The sequence below is a fragment of the Panulirus ornatus genome, chromosome 1 (genome assembly GCF_036320965.1).
Source record: "Panulirus ornatus isolate Po-2019 chromosome 1, ASM3632096v1, whole genome shotgun sequence".
Taxonomy (NCBI): Eukaryota; Metazoa; Arthropoda; class Malacostraca; order Decapoda; family Palinuridae; genus Panulirus; species Panulirus ornatus.
This window is the reverse complement of record NC_092224.1, coordinates 18,177,612-18,195,207: the sequence shown is the minus strand read 5'-3', so window position 1 is coordinate 18,195,207 and position 17,596 is coordinate 18,177,612. Positions and strand designations below refer to the sequence as shown.

General features: G+C 39.6%; 1 protein-coding gene across 6 annotated transcripts in view; it reads right to left on the bottom strand.

Annotated features, from left to right (window-relative positions):
* ash1 (histone-lysine N-methyltransferase ash1) overlaps positions 1-17,596 on the bottom strand; it is a 546,010-nt gene that overhangs the window by 487,717 nt on the left and 40,697 nt on the right. For all 6 annotated transcript variants that reach the window (XM_071682098.1, XM_071682255.1, XM_071682335.1 and 3 more), the window contains 2 exons: positions 12,062-15,844; positions 2,497-2,808 (listed from right to left, as the gene is read on the bottom strand). In XM_071682098.1, coding sequence (XP_071538199.1) covers positions 2,497-2,808; positions 12,062-15,844 — 4,095 coding nt within the window. The remainder of the gene's footprint in view (positions 1-2,496; positions 2,809-12,061; positions 15,845-17,596) is intronic.

Sequence of the window (17,596 nt, the reverse complement as noted above, 5' to 3'; positions counted from 1 at the left end):
TGTATATACATGTGTATGAGGGTGGGTTGGGCCATTCTTTCGTGTTTCCTTCTTTTTTTTTTCCCCAAAAGAAGGAACAGAGAAGGGGGCCATGTGAGGATATTCCCTCAAAGGCCCAGTCCTCTGTTCTTAACGCTACCTCGCTAATGCGGGAAATGGCGAATACTATGGAGATGGAGGTATATATAACACAGTCACAACAGTTTGGTAAGCATGAAAGAGATAATTTTGAATGTGAAAGTGTAGATAGGGGCAGCTGGTGGGCTCTCTGGTCATTACCTTGTGGAGGTGAGGGAGGATATTAGTGGAGGTTTTTAGAAAAGAGGAAATCTTATGGGTGAGAAGAGTGGTGAAAGTACGTGATCTTGAAAAAAAAAAAAAAGGCATGAAGAAATACCAAGAGAGACTGACTATAATAGACTGGCAAAAGTTGAGAGTAAAAGCAAATAGGGGTGTATGGGGAAAGGGATGTATTTAAAAAAGCAGCACTGGCAAGTGCAATAGAAGCATGGGAGGTTGACAGGTAAGGGTATTTAATAGTGCAATGGCAAAGTAAAGCTGCAAGTGAAAGAGTACAGAAAGGTATATGGGCAGTGCGGGGAAGTAGTGCAAATGATTAGATGTATAAGACAAAGTAGCAAGAGGCCAAGACAATGGTGCAAGGGTTGAAAAAGAGAGAAAACGCAAGTTGGGAGGAGCCAGAAATGGTAAATTTCAGGGAGAATGGAAAGATGCTTTAGAAGGAGCTTACTAGAATGAGAAAAGAGAAAAAATGGGAAGATTGGTGAAGGGGCAATAGAGGAATTGATAAAAAGTACTTGAGACATAAGGATGAGATGAAATGAGTAATATGAAGGATAGCAGATGATACAGTGGCAGATGTTGGGTGTTTGGGTCACGGAGGTATGGAAAGAGACAGTCATGGACAGTCAAGTAAGGATGCAGAGCTAGAACCAACCCAAGGAGAGTCAAGTAAGGATGCAGAGCTAGAACCAACCCAAATGTGAGATTACTCCATACAATGACAAATCAATCCCTTGTATAATGGAGCAACTGTTTAGAAAAGAAGTTTCAATATCTAAACTGGACACCCAGTTTCTTACAGGCAGACTTAGCTTTTCTTGTAATGTGGGGTTTCCAAGAAAGAGTGGATGTTACAATAATACCAAGTATGCTCAAGGAAGCAAGAGGTGGAATTACAAAACCGTCAAAGGAGCAACAAGTTGTGAGGGGTTTTTGATAAAGAGAAGGGTAGAAACTGGGTCTTGGAGGCATTAAACTTAATAGGATTTTGTGTAACCCACTGAGACATCCTGTCCAAGTTTGAGTTGAGGAAGCTGTGTAAAGACAAAATGCAGACTGAGTGAAAGATGAAGCAGACTTGAAGGATGTGAATGAATGCAGTGTTGAGTCATCAGCGTATGAGTGGAGTGGATTATTTGTAAAGAGGAAACTGTTGAAAAAAAGATGAGAAACAGTGTAGGGGACAGAACAGAACCTTGAGGGACATCACTGTTGATGGAGAGAAGAGGGAAGGCTGATCCATCAACAACTAAAGAGATAGATTGACTAGAGAGGAAGCTAGATAAGAAAGAGCAAAGTGAGGGAGGGAAGCCTACAGAGTGGAGCTTAGATATGAGACCCTGATGCCACACCCTATCAAAAGCCTTAGACATGTCAAGGGCAACTACACACGACTCCCCAAAATCTTTCAGGAATGATGACCAGACATTAGTAAGATAGGAAAGATTATCACCAGTGGATTACACCTAATGGAAGCCATACTGGTGATCAGAGAGAAGACTAATTTTCTAGGTGTTTAAGGATATGGGGGTTGAGGAGGGATTCAAAGACTTTGGAAATGGTAGACGTCAAAGCAATAGGACAATAGTCAGAGGGGTCAGAATGGTCACCCTTCTTTGGGATGGGATGTATCAATGCAGGCTTCCAAGGAGAAAGAAAAGTTTTGGTTTTTAAACAGAAATGGAACAGACAAGCAAGCACAGGTGAAAGTTCAGAGGCACACACTTTCAGTACACGAGGATGGATGCCATCAGGACAATAAGCATTGCTTGTGTCAAGAGAAGAGTCTGAAAAGAGATAACAGGATGGGGCATAAGATTAGTAAGAGCATCAGGGGGGTGAAGGAATGTTAAAGTCTTCCAAGATAAAGTTAGAGAAGAAATGGGAATCAAATATGGTTGCTTTGTCTAAGGGAGAGACAGCTGTAGTAGTCAACACAGAAAAGTGAAGGAAAGATAGGGCGTTATCTTGGCATCACCAGGTTTAATAGGTTTGTGGTTATGCCACAAGTGAAAATTCACCTTCATTGAGGTTGTATCATTCTCTGTTAATGAAAGGAAGAGCAGTCTCATGAAGCAACTTTTAGATCCCAAGAACTCCATCATATCTTTGCTACTAAAAGTAGAATAATCTTGAAGCTGCAAGAGCACTTACTATGAGAGTATTTGTATAGTTATATAATAATATTCTTACCTTTTTCCGATGAACCTTAGAGCTGACTGAGCGAACAGAGCCGTTGGGCGGAAGAGCGTCTGTGTAAGTTTTCCTTTCAGCAGCTGTCTTCACTTTGTGAGTCTCTGGCTGGGTATTAGCAACAACTTGAGATTTTAGTGGGACTGTTCTAGGTCGCCTAAATGGACTGAAGGTCATGCTCATGGAGTTTTCTAAACGCTGAGTTGTAGGAAGGTCAGACCTTGTTGGTAAAGCTCCACCAGTTACCTCTCGTAGTCCTGTTCGACCAAATTTTGCCATTTTCATTGCTGCTATCTTCATTGTCAATCTTCCCTAAAAAGAATAAAATCAAGACTGAAATGCAATGATTCCTAACAACAGAATCTCATATACTATTAGAACAAAAAAACTGACCTCTCCTTTTATCATAAGTAAATTTACACACAAAATCCCCTATACCATGGATTTAACTTTCATGTCATCTCAAAATACACTCAGAAAATTAACATGAAGATAATGCAGTGGTGCACAATAATGTGAGATAAGGACCACTATGAGGTAAATTAACATGATCCATGTTACTGTGCAATGTATGAGTGCAGGTTAACAAGGGCATTAGAAAAAATAAAAAGTGTGGCATATGCTTCCATGGCTAATGGCCACAATAGCTTTAGTGGTGCCTAAAAGGCTTTCTTTGAACCTTTTGCTGCATAATGAATTTCCAAGGGGTGCCTTAAAAAGTCAATTTTCCACCAAAGAATTTAATTCACACCCTTGCCTCCACAAGATACAGATGACATCCCACCACCTGCCCCTCACAGAACATTTCCATCCAAATGTCTCTCTTTTACGTCCCTATCAACTAATACTCAATCCAATAATGCCCACAGACAATCTATCCTACTTATGTGTATACTCGTTTATGTCCCTCCTTGTAAACCGGGGATTCCCAATCACGAGTCCTTTTACTGCAAATAATCATTCAAGCTTTTCACAATTTGTTCATAATACTGAATAACCCATTCTCCCCAGTTACATCCTCAACTACCACATTACCTACCTTCACACTCACATTACACATCACTAATGCCCAGTCTCATATATCAAAGCAGTAAACACATGTAAACACACACAGTTGCTCCAAAAACACTTACCTCTCAATATCACCAATAATCACTGATTTCTCACCATTTACTCTTAATCATACCCACACCAGTGGGTATAATTAAGGGTATAATTTACTTTCTTACACTCCTCATACACTCCAGCAACTCCTACTTCTCTATATTTCAATTAAGGCCTGGCCATGAATGGAGCCTCAAAAAAATATCCTAAGGGACCCCATAGGTAATTGTAAGATCAAACCATCAATGGTCTAACAATTAGAAACTCCATGGGCTCTTAAGGGATACATGAAGCAATCTTTGCCAGTCTATTACTATTCTAATCCAAAGGTCCAAGTACAGCTGAAGGAGTATTATGCAAAGTAGATATATATATTTATTATACTTTGTCGCTATCTCCTGTGTTAGTGAGGTAGTGCAAGGAAACAGACGAAAGAATGGCCCAACCCACCCACATCCACATGTATATACATACACGTCCACACACGCAAATATACATACCCATACATCTCAACGCATTTTCTTTTTTTTTTTTTTTGCTTTGTCGCTGTCTCCCGCGTTTGCAAGGTAGCGCAAGGAAACAGACGAAAGAAATGGCCCAACCCACCCCCATACACATGTATATACACACGTCCACACACGCAAATATACATACCTACACAGCTTTCCATGGTTTACCCCAGACGCTTCACATGCCTTGATTCAATCCACTGACAGCACGTCAACCCCGGCATACCACATCGCTCCAATTCACTCTATTCCTTGCCCTCCTTTCACCCTCCTGCATGTTCAGGCCCCGATCACACAAAATCTTTTTCAATCCATCTTTCTACCTCCAATTTGGTCTCCCTCTTCTCCTCGTTCCCTCCACCTCCAACACATATATTCTCTTGGTCAATCTTTCCTCACTCATTCTCTCCATGTGCCCGAACCATTTCAAAACACCCTCTTCTGCTCTCTCAACCACGCTCTTTTTATTTCCACACATCTCTCTTACCCTTACGTTACTCACTCGATCAAACCACCTCACACCACACATTGTCCTCAAACATCTCATTTCCAGCACATCCATCCTCCTGCGCACAACTCTATCCATAGCCCACGCCTCGCAACCATACAACATTGTTGGAACCACTATTCCTTCAAACATACCCATTTTTGCTTTCCGAGATAATGTTCTCGACTTCCACACATTCTTCAAGGCTCCCAGAATTTTCGCCCCCTCCCCCACCCTATGATCCACTTCCGCTTCCATGGTTCCATCCGCTGCCAGATCCACTCCCAGATATCTAAAACACTTCACTTCCTCCAGTTTTTCTCCATTCAAACTCACCTCCCAATTGACTTGACCCTCAACCCTACTGTACCTAATAACCTTGCTCTTATTCACATTTACTCTTAACTTTCTTCTTCCACACACTTTACAAAACTCAGTCACCAGCTTCTGCAGTTTCTCACATGAATCAGCCACCAGTGCTGTATCATCAGCGAACAACTGACTCACTTCCCAAGCTCAACGTATACATACATATATATATACACACACAGACATATATAAATACACACGTACATAATTCATACAGTCTGCCCTTATTCATTCCTGTCGCCACCCTGCCACACATGAAATGAAAATCCCTCCTGCATGTGCACAAGGTAGTGCTAGGAAAAGACAACAAAGGCCACATTCATTCACACTCAGTCTCAAGTTGTCATGTATAATGCACCGAAACCACAGCTCCCTTTCCACATCCAGGCCCCACAGAACTTTCCATGGTTTACCCCAAACACTTCACATGCCCTGGTTCAATCCACTGACAGCACGTCAACCCCGGTATACCACATTGTTCCAATGCACTCTATTCCTTGCATGCCTTTCACCCTCTTGCATGTTCAGGCCCCAATCACTCAAAATCTTATTCACTCCATCTTTCCACCTCCAAATTGGTCTCCCAATTCTCCTCGTTCCCTCCACTTCTGACACATATATCCTCTTGGTCAATCTTTCCTCACTCATTCTCTCCATGCGACCAAACCATTTCAAAACACCCTCTTCTGCTCTCTCAACCACACTCTTTTTATAACCGCACATCTCTTACCCTTTCATTACATACTCGATCAAACCACAACACATATTGTCCTCAAACATCTCATTTCCAGCACATCCACCCTCCTCCGCACAACTCTATCCATAGCCCACGCCTCGCAATCATATAACATTGTTGGAACCACTATTCCTTCAAACATACCCATTTTTGCATTCCAAGATAACGTTCTCGACTTTCACACATTTTTCAACGCTCCCAGACCTTTCGTCCCCTCCCCCACACGACTCACTTCTACTTCCATGGCTCCATCCGCTGCCAAATCCACTCCCAGATATCTAAAACACTTCACTTCCTCCAGTTTTTCTCCATTCAAACTTGTCTCCCAACCCTACTGTACCTAATGACCTTGCACTAATTCACATTTACTCCCGGCTTTCTTCTTTCACACTCTTTACCAAACTCGGTCACCAGCTTCTGCAGTTTCTCACATGAATCAGCTACCAGCGCTGTATCATCAACAAACAACAACTGACACTTCCCAAGCTCTCTCATCCACAACAGACTGCATACTCGCCCCTCTTTCCAAAACTCTTCCATTCACCTCCCTGACAACCCCATCCATAAACAACTGTTATTAAACAACCATGGATACATCATGCAACCCTGCCGCAAACCAACATTCACAGAGAACCAATCACTTTCCTCTCTTCCTACTCATACACATGTCTTACATCCTCGATAAAAACTTTTCACTGCTTCTAACAACTTACCTCCCACACCATATCTTCTTAATACCTTCCATGGAGCATCTCTATCAACTCTAGCATATGCCTTCTCCAGATCCATAAATCTATATACAAATCCATTTACTTTTCTAAGTATTTCTCACATACATTCCTCAAAGCAAACACCTGATCCTCTACCACTTCTGAAACCACACTGCTCTTCCCCAATCTGATGCTCTGTACATGCCTTCACCCTCTCAATCAATACCCTCCCATATAATTTACCAGGAATACTCAACAAACTTATACCTCTGTAGTTTGAACACTTACTCTTATCCCCTTTGCCTTTGTACAATGGCACTATACAAGCATTCCACCAGTCCTCAGGCACCACACCATGAGTCATACATACATCAAATAACCTTACCAACCAGTCAACAATACAGTCACCCTCTTTTTTAATAAATTCCATTGCAATACCATCCAAACCAGCTACCTTGCTGGTTTTCATCTTCGCACAGCTTATACTACCTCTTTTCTATTTACCAAATCATTCTCCCACACCCTCTCACTTTGCACACCACCTCGACCAAAACACCCTATATCTGCCACTCTACCATCAAACACATTTAACAAACCTTCAAAATACTCACTCCATCTCCTTCTCACATCACCACTACTTGTTATCACCTCCCCATTAGCCCCCTTCACTGAAGTTCCCATTTGTTCCCTTGTCTTACGCACTTTATCTACCTCCAAAGCATCTTTTCATTCTCCCTAAAATTTAAAGATACTCTCTCACCCCAACTCTCATTTGTCCTCTTTTTCACCTCTTGCACCTTTCTCTTGACCTCCTGCCTCTTTCTTTTATACATCTCCCACTCATTTGCATTATTTCCCTGCAAAAATCGTCCAAATGCCTCTCTCTTCTCTTTCACTAATAATCTTACTTCTTCATCCCACCACTCACAACCCTTTCTAATCTGCCCACCTCCCACACTTCTCATGCCACAAGCATCTTTTGCAAATGCCATCACTGCTTCCCTAAATACATCCCATTCCTCCACCCACTCCCCTTTATGTCCTTTGTTCTCACCTCTTTCCATTCTGTGCTCAGTCTCTCCTGATACTTCCTCACTCAAGTCTCCTTCCCAAGCTCACTTACTCTCACCACTCCCTTCACCCCAACATTCTCCCTTCTTTTCTGAAAACCTCTACAAATCTTCACCTTTGCCTCCACAAGATAATGATCAGACATTCTCCTTCTCATCTATAATACCCTTACTATCCACCTTCAATGTAGGACCTTAGTTAAAATACCAGAGTAGTCTTTTTCCACTGAACTCTTCATCTCTACTCTAGCCAATGAGCAAGGGGGTGATATCTAATTTCAATGCTAACTATTTTAAGAACATTTGCAAAACTTGTGAAGGCTACAAAGAATGACCAGATGGCTGTCAAGGAATTTTGGAAGTCCTTCACCATCAGGAATGCCATCATGATCATCAGTGATGCCTGGAAGGAAAACACTGGTGTCTGTATGAACAGTGTGGGGTGACGGCTTTGCCTTCATTTTTTTTATGAATTCCGGGGTTTTAATGTCGGCAACAACATATTAATAGCACATGCAAACATTGTGGAAAAGGCAAAAAAAAAAAAAGTCAACTTTGATGACGTTAAGGAAGGTGATGTGTAGGAGTTTCAAAAATCATACAAGAAGCAGCTCTCGAATTAAGACCTTCAGAAGAAGAAGGAATACCAGGAGACAGTAGCAGCAGGGGGGGAGGGGGGTCGTGGAGGTCAAACCACTGCATTTCATGGATGAAGCATTTCACTACAATGACCTTGCTCTTGCTATATTTGATGAGGATTAACCAAACACAGATTGCTGTTCAGAAGTGGCCTGAAAAGTCCTAGCTGACATTATGCACTATAAATAAATCCACCATGAGAAGACAATGAAGACTAAACAAATAATATTTGATTTATTTTTACGAAAAAGGCCACCCAAGAGGAAGACCTGCCATCACCATCTAGCGATGTAATAGCTGAACCCACATGACAGTCACCACTACCCTCACTAACTGCATCATCTGACCCAGATGATCCCCTTCTCCGGTAACTCCACTCACCTCCTCCATCTCCATCAGCAAGAGAAAGACATTTAGGAACAGCAGTGAACATTAGCATTAAGTTTATTTTCTGCTCTACTTACTACAATTCACAGTAAATTATAATTGGTGAAGTCTTTGGAGGTCTTCATCCCCACTGCCCAGGTTGGGCCTAGGTAGTTGGATTGATTGGGTTTATGGTGTATCATAGTATCTTATGTTTACTAGTAAATGTTTCCTGAAGTTTTTTAGATATATTATGTGGAACCATCTTATTAATAAGGAAACCTTGTGAATACATTGTGAACACCATGCAGTGTCTTTAGGGTCTTCAGTGCCACAGCCCAGGCTGCTGGAATGAGTTGTTAGTCAACCAAACCGTTGCAAGTCACAGCCCTCAGTCATACATAACACCCACAGCCTGGCTTTGTAGGTACTTGTCCAATGCACTCTTGAACTTCTCTATCATTCATTCCATGCTGTTTCTGATGGTAGATGGCAAAGTGCTGAATAGTCTTGGGCACCATATGTTTACAGTGTTCTCTCTTCGTCCACATCACACCTTTGGATTTCAGAGGTAATATTTTACAAAGTCTTCCAAGCTTTCTGTGCAAGTAGGATCTTACAAATGTAAGATGGATGCTTTCTAAGTCCGTAATTTTGCCCGCTTTGTAGAGTAACATCAGAATGCAATAATATCTAACTGGCAAAAGAATTAGTACCATGAATAATAGAATTAGTACCTTTAATAATATAATTTGTTTTTCTCCCCTAGTCTACAATATGAAGTCTGCAGGATCCAGCCTGCCATCCATCTGCATGAGACAACTGTTATTTGGTAGTGTTCACTGAAGGTTTAGTTGTTAGACATTATCATTCCAAGGTCTTTCTCACTATTCAACTGGCTTATGATAGCATTTGTGTCAGTCCATTATTCTGTGCTTTTTGATTTCTTCATTTTCCCTATTCCTGAGAAGTTGAAACTTATCTCCATTGAAAAATGCACTGTCCTTGGTTGCCCAATTAAAGATCTCATTTATGTCTCTTTGCAGCCTTTCAGCATTTTCTACTGACATGATTTTCATACTTATTCTTGTATAATCTGCAAAGGATGATGTGAATCTGAGGCTCATGTTTTCATCAAAGTCAGATATAAAAATGAGGTCCAGGAGGGGTGCAAGTACAGTTCCCTGGAGGATGAGCTTCTTACTGTGAAGGCATCGGAGATAGCTTGGCTTAAAACCATGCATTGTGATCTGTTAGCTGAAAATCACATATGTATTTCCTAATTTTTCAGGTTACTACCACCTTCCACATTTTATAAGCAAAGACACTATGGTCATGGTTGTGCAATGATTTTGCAAAGTTTGTGTAAATCACAGAAGCATTTTCTTTATTTTCCAGAGGTTCAACAATCCTATCAAATTGGTCAGACAACTGAGATAGGCAAGGTTCTAACCCTGAAACCAAGTTGTCCTGGGTTCCATAGACTGTCTACTTCCATAAATTCTGTCAGCTTGCCTCTTAGGACTCTTCTTAAGATTCTAATTATGTACATTGTGATATTAACACTATTGGTCAACAGATATTTTTGGACTGACTTTGTTTCCATCTTTGTGGATTGGGGAAAAAAAGGGTCAGTTTCAGACTCTTGAGAATGATGCCAGAATCTAGACTTTATCTCCAGATGATACGTATCTAAAGCACATGCAAGAGGTGTCCTGCATTTCTTTAAGAAAACTTAGTTCCTAGAGTCCAGGCCAGGGACTGAGTGCATGGACATGCTATTAAGGAGTCTTTCAAAATCTAGAGCTGAGGTGGTGATATCTGCTATGTGTATACTTTGGAGATTACTAATTATTTAGAAATCTGTTGGGTCACCTATCTTTCAAATGCTCTTTGCTTGCTGAATAGATTCACACTACCTTTCTAGAAACTCACTCATCTTTTGGTAATAATCTGTAAAATTACTTTGTTTTAACTGAGCCAATAGAGTTTGATTTATGCCTTTATGATTTACCCAATAAAATTATCTTCTTGTTTTAACTGAGCCAATCAAGTTTGATTTATGCCTTTATGATTTACCCAACTGTTTTCAAGAATGCACTTATCACATAAACTGAGAGGTGCCTGTACTCCTTGAACCACAAGTGGAGTATATAAATCTTCATCTATGCCTGGAAAATCCTAAAAGGCATGGTCTCCAACTTACAATTAGAAATAACACCCTTGCATTCACCTCTCTCACCATCCCTTCCAGAAACAAATGAAACAGCCATGGTGATATCATACATTCCTGCCACAGACCCATCTTTTCCTGGAACCATTCATCCTCCTCTCTTCCCACTCTAACACTTGCCTTCCTCCACTGGTGACCTGATGCCTTGATAAAAACTCTTCACTGCTTCTAGCATGTGCTTTCTTCAGATCGATAAACATCACATACTAGTCCTTCTGTTTCACTTCCTACTTCTTACACACATTCTTTAAAGTAACCATCTGATCTAAATATCCTCTATCACTCCAGGAGCCACGTTTTTTCCTCCCTAATGCGGAACTATATACAAAGCACAGTATTTAAATCATCACTCTCCCATATAACTTACCAAGCACACTAAACAAACTCATACCTCTGTAATTTGAACACTCACTTTTGTCCCACTTACCTTTGTATAATGGCACTAAAAAGGCACTCTCCTAATCCTCAGGCATATCGTGAGCCATACACTAAAATTCTAACCAACCAATAAACAAAATGATGACCCCTTTCTGAAGAATTCAACTTAAATTCCAAATGTTCCAGCTGCTCTAATGCACTTAATCTTACACAAGACTTTCACAATCACTTCTCTTTTAATCAAGCCAATTTACATGACCCTCTCACTTTGCATACCTCCACATCCATACCATCCCACATTTTATCACTGAATACACAATCCTTCAAAAACCCATTCCATCTTTTCATCTCATTTCTGCCTGTTACCGCTTCCCCATTTGCCCTTCTCAACACTGTTCCCATTTGTGCTATTGTTTTTCTCACAAGTACACTCTTCCAAAAAAATTTCGTATTCTCCCTACAAAGTTTGTTGATACTGACTTTAAATCTCATTTGTCCTTTTTTTCAACACGAGCACCTTCCTCTCAAAACCTTCTGCTGTTTTCTCTTATACACCTCTCAGTCACTTGCACTCCTTATCAGCAAATAATGCCCATACACCTCTCTTTTCTCTCTTAATAGCAATGTAACTTCCTTATCCCACCACTTAATACTCTTTCTCAACTGTCCTCCTCCCACCTTCAGCATGCCACATATTTCTCTCGCACACACAACACATGCTTCCTTAGATATCTCCCATTCCTCACTCAATCTCCTAGCTTCAACTTCTCGAACTTTATCCCATTCTATGCTCAATCACATAAAATATTTAGATAATTTTGTATTTCTTATAACTACAAATCATAATAGATCATCTTGTATTGCAGCGGAGTTCAAGTAAAACATCTCTTTACATGCCTCTTTTGCAATAATGCCACACAATACAAACTGACAAAGAAAAAGAAAAAACTATGAATCCACTAACCTGATTGAAGTTGCTCTCACTGACAGAAAAGGTCTGGGTCTGTTCTGTGTCCAAATCCACCTTTTCATTCAGCTCCTCAGAGCTTTCACTATCTGTTGACGTTTCTTCTCTATACATATCCCCTCTCTTCCCTTTTTCATTACCACTAAGTTTATCAGTGTCTGTACTCTTCCTTCTTTCTCTTCCTTTCACTACATCTGCTATAGTTGGTCTAACAGTACAAGTGTATTTCTCATCACCATTTCTGTGATTCAACTTGTTCCTTTCTTCAAGGTCTGTTTTCTCCTTTGTACATAGAGGCAATGTCACATCTGTTCTATTTACACTTTTATCATCTTTAACAATGACACCACAAGACATATCACTGCTAAGATTAATTCTACTTGTCTGCTTAGACTTATGTGATTCTAATGAAATAATGTTTGACTTTGACACTTTTAATATCTCATTATGGCCTTCACATAATTTACTTATCCTATAAAACTTAGACTTTTCACTACAGTCTTCAACACATCTTTCAATATGATCCTTATGTTTAGGAGAAAGTTCTTTACTATTTCTGTGCTCACTCAAAAACTCTCTTTTCAAAGCACTTCCAGAGGAAGAGTACAATTCTTGACTACATTTTCTCTCTCTATGTCTTTCCCTATTCAATCTCTTTTCCTCTTTCCTTGATCTTTTCTTCATATATGATTCCTTATCAGTCCTCTTCTTTGTGTTTGGCATTTCATTCATTAACTTTTCCAAAGAAGAGTTCTCCACATCACGCTCTTTACTAGACCTTTTCATGCAATCAATTTCCTTGCTGGGTCTCTTCTCAAAGCTATGCTCTCTATTTGATATCTTATCCACATCAAGCTCACAACAAAGTTTTTTCTCAAACTCACTAATATTCCTTTTCTCAAAATGGGAATCACTAATAGATACCTTTTCCATGCTCGGTTCTACATCTTTACCTTGCAAAAACTGCTCTTTCTTGAGCTTATTTTCAAAATTAGGTTCTTTTCTTGGTCTTTTACCCATAGCAGAGTCCTTACTTGATGTTTTATCAGATATGGGCTCTTTACTTAATTTTTTCTCTATCACAGGTTCTCTGTCATATCTATCATCTGACCCTAATTCTTTACTTGATCTATGGTTTAGAAACATTTCTTTACTGTTTTTCTTCTCACCTACTACTTCCTTATTCAATCTTTGGTCTGCAATATTTCCTTTTTCTGCAGCATCTTCACAGCTTTGTTTCTCTGAAGAATCTTTAATCAATTTCTTTTCTCTGAAAGAATCCTTGTTCAATTTCTTATCTACATTAATATCTCTGCTTTGTTTCTTGTCCATATAAGTATCTTTCATTTGCTTTTTTTCAAATGTACCTTCTTTATTAGGTGTTTTTTCAGGAGTAGAAACTTTAATATGTTTCTTGTCTGGGATGGATTCTTTACTCAATATCTTGACAGGAGTGACTTCCTTACTTGTCTTCTCAGGAGACACATCATTATTTGTTTTCCTCTCTGAAACAGAATCCTTACTTATTCTCTTCTCTGTAGTGTTACTCTTAACTGTTTTCTTCTCAGGAGAAGTGCTTTTACTTGGTCTCTTTTCTGGACAAGCATCTTTATCCAATTCATTTTCAAAAGTGTTATCCTTGCATACTGGATTCTCAGGAAAAAAAATCTTAATTTGTTGCTCTTCTGAAAAATCTTTGTTTGATTTCTTATCCAAAATGCTGTCCTCTACCTCCTTTCTCCCAAAAGCATCAATAATTTGCACTTTTTCTGGACTGGCATTCTTCATTTTTTTCTCAGGATCTTTACTGGACTTCCTATCAAGTGATGAATCCCTATTACTTCTTTTTTCAACATATAAATTCTTAGGTTTACGTTCATCACCAACTTCATTTCTTATCTTTTTGTTTGGACCATCTTTACTGCATCTTTTCTCTGAGTGACTTTCTTTACAAGAGTCTTTCTTCAATTTTTGTTCTATACCAGCTTCTTTGCTTACCTTCTTATCAAAGCCAGTGTCCTTATTCAATCTCCATTCAAGAGTATAATCATTACCACTCTTCTTTATATTATTGGTTTCCTTAGTAACTTTCTTTTCACTGCTTATTTCCTTCCCAATTTTCTTCTCCAACAAAATCACAGTTCCTTTCTTTTCCGTACTTGATTCTTTATTTATACATTTTTCAAGACTTGTTTCTTTTAACAAAGTATTTTCTAAGTTAGTCTCCTTACTTGAATTCTCCTTTGAATTATGTTCCTTACATATTCTCTTCTCAACATTAGCTTCTTTCTTTGAATTCTTCTCATTAACTATTTCCTTATTCAATTTATTTTCAAACACAGTGTCTTTATTATATTTACTTTCACAAGCAATTTCCTTATTCATTGTTACTTCTGAATTATTTTCCTGTTTATGAACAACCTGTGCTTCCTTTGTATGTGATGTTTCCTTTACAAACTCCTTGCACTTTTCATCAATCCTATACGGTTCTTTACCTCTCTCCTCCCACACAACTTTCTCCAGTTTAGTTCTGTTCTGATCATGACTGTTCTCTTTCAAGTCTACAGAAGGTTCTAAATGAAGAGTCTGAGTGCAATGATCAACAGAGCTGCCTGACGTTTCTTTCTTACTGGACTTGAAAACTTTGTCAAGCTGCCAAGTGTTGCTTTGAGCTGCTGCAGCGGAATAGGTCATATTTTTGTTAGATTTTGTGGACTCATAAATTTTACTGTATTTGAACGTAGAGTCATTTGATACTTTTTCTGGAATTTTTGGCAATTCACTTGTCAGCATCAAAGCTCTCTGTTCATTCTGCTGTATATCTAAACTTTTAGTGCTAAAGAGCAGGCGATCAAATTCACGATTCAATTCTAGCTCCTTTTCTCGCCTCCTCTCTTCTAATTCTGCTATTGTCAGTGGCACACTTCTTCCTTCCTCAATTTTGTCACTATCATCCCATCTACCAGTAAGATCACATTTCCTCTCCGGTGGTGAAACACTGTCTCTCTTGTAAGGCTGAAAGGAAAGTGATTTTGTCTCCTCTAATTTCATTCCAAGCAGTGGTACACTGGGTTTACTGTCATTCCCATTTTTGGATCTAGAAACATTTTCCTCAATGACAGATCCATTCTTTTCAGATTTAGGCTCACTTACAAGACCAAGACTCACAGCATCTTTGCTTCCAACCTCACTCACTTCTTTTACTGTCTGTGTGTTACTTTCCGATACATCCTCACTTCTAATGGGACTATTTTCACTTCTTTTCACCAATGGCACTAGCAGCATTTGTTTAACTTCATCACATTTGGATAAATGCAAACTTTTATTTAAAGTTTTACTTTTTTCATTATCAAGTCCATCGCTAGTCTCATCATCACTGAAAATACTTGGTTTGGCAGAGCTTTTCTCCTCTGACATAGGAACTTTGGTGGTTTTACCAACTCCAAACCCAACAGAAGATATGGAATCAGCAGTCGAGGAAGAAAATGTATGTAATAATTTATGCTTTTCAAATGGCTGAGATGATGATGCTTTAAGCTGTGGAGACCCAGGGGCATACAATTCTGAACCCTTGATTTTTCCACCTAAGCACTGATCCATTCTACAACCACTCCCAAACCCATCACTCAAGGTCAACTTTGGTGCAGTGAGTTGAGGTTTTCTTCTTGGCAGAGGTTTGTTCATAGGACTGGAATCTCCATCTTCATACTCCTTCTTTCTTTCATCATCCGAAGCAGAGGAGCTACTATCACTCCAATCTGAGCTGTCTGAATCAGAGTCCTGAAAAACAGTTTTTAGCTATGAGTATTATATGCATATTTGGTTTAATAAAGGGTTTCAATAGATAGGACAAAAATCCATGTGATAGGAAACAATAATACAAAAGTGACAAAAATGCAAGCTATGAAGTATGAAAAACCATTCTCTACGGGGCAGTGTCCCATGAGCTATAAGAGATGTCGTGTTCCTATTTGGGGGTTAGGAACCTCTTAACCTCCCATCTTACCGGTTAGATGAAAGCCCAAGTTAGTCCATATCTCAATTAAAAACCTAAACCATCACCCACATCATCACCTATATCATAAGTAAAGAAACACGTCATTGTTCTTGCAGCTTGGACTTCAATCCGATGGTACTTCTTTGTCCATTAGATGGGTTTTTCAACAAGGACGGGAAGGAAGTATGAAGAATATACAGGAAATATTGCAGGACACCACTTGGGAAAAGGCAAGTTTTGAAAGTTGAAATTTTTTTCTATAAGGTAGTGTCCCAGGGGCATTAGAGACATTTTTTGGGGGGTCGACTAATCCTACACTAACCCTTTGTGAACAATCATAGAAGTATTTGCATCATCTGCTCATTTCTGGCCTACCATTAGCCAACCTGCAACCCTCATCAGGTGGACATCACAGACCTGCCTCCTAACAACAACTTGCAGCTCATTTTTAGCAGATCATGAGCACCTACCCACAGCAATCACAGCCATTTGGCAACCTAGCCAAGTCTCTTAGTTGTATATCAACTGACTGTTATATTTCTTTCTTGTATCTACTCCTGATGATATGATCATTACATGAAAGTGCACTTGGGAAATTGTCATGCTTCATTTCCTTCTGGTAAGAAAGAGATTTAGTTGATCATGCACACAACTGTGATCCTCCCCTCCCGTTTTTTAGATTTCCGGGGAGGGAGCGGAGGTGGGGGACAAGTAAGGATATTTACTCTAAGGCTCAGTCCTCAGTTCTTAACGCTACCTCGCAAATGCGGGATATGGCAAATATGTATGAAAAAATCTATATATGAGAGGTATGCATTTTGGGAGCAGCTGAGTGAGTATGTCAGCAGCATGGGACCAGGTATTAGTAATGGCTGATTTAAATGTGAAGGTAAGTAAAGTTGCACTTGAGGGTATAAGTGGTGTACATGAGGTATTCAGTGTTATAAATGGAAATGGTAGAGCTTGTGGATTTGTGTGCTAAAAAAAAAGACTAGTGATTAAGGATACCTGGTGTAAATAGAGAGATATACATAAGGATACCCCTAGGGATATGGGAAAAAGATTACTTTCCACGCATTCCCGCGTGTCGTAGAAGGCGACTAAAGGGAATGGGAGCAGGGGGAAAGAAACCCTCCCCTCCTTGTAATTTAACTTTCTAAAAGGAGAAACAGAAGAAGGAATCATGCAGGGAGTGCTCATCCTCCTCGAAGGCTCAGATTGGGGTGTCTCTTAAATGTGCATGGATGTAACCAAAATGAGAAAAAATGAGATAGGTTGTGTATTTGAGGAAAGGCACCTGGATGTTTTGGCTCTGAGTGAAACGAAGCTCAAGGGTAAAGGTGAAGAATAGTTTGGGAATGTCCTGGGAGTAAAGTCAGGGGTTGGTGAGAACACAAGAGCAAAGGAAAGAGTTGCACTACTCCTGAAACAGGAGTGGTGGGAGTATGTTATACAGTGTAAGAAAGTAAACTCTAGATTGATATGGGTAAAACTGAAAGTGAATGGAGAGAGATGGGTGATTATTGGTGCCTATG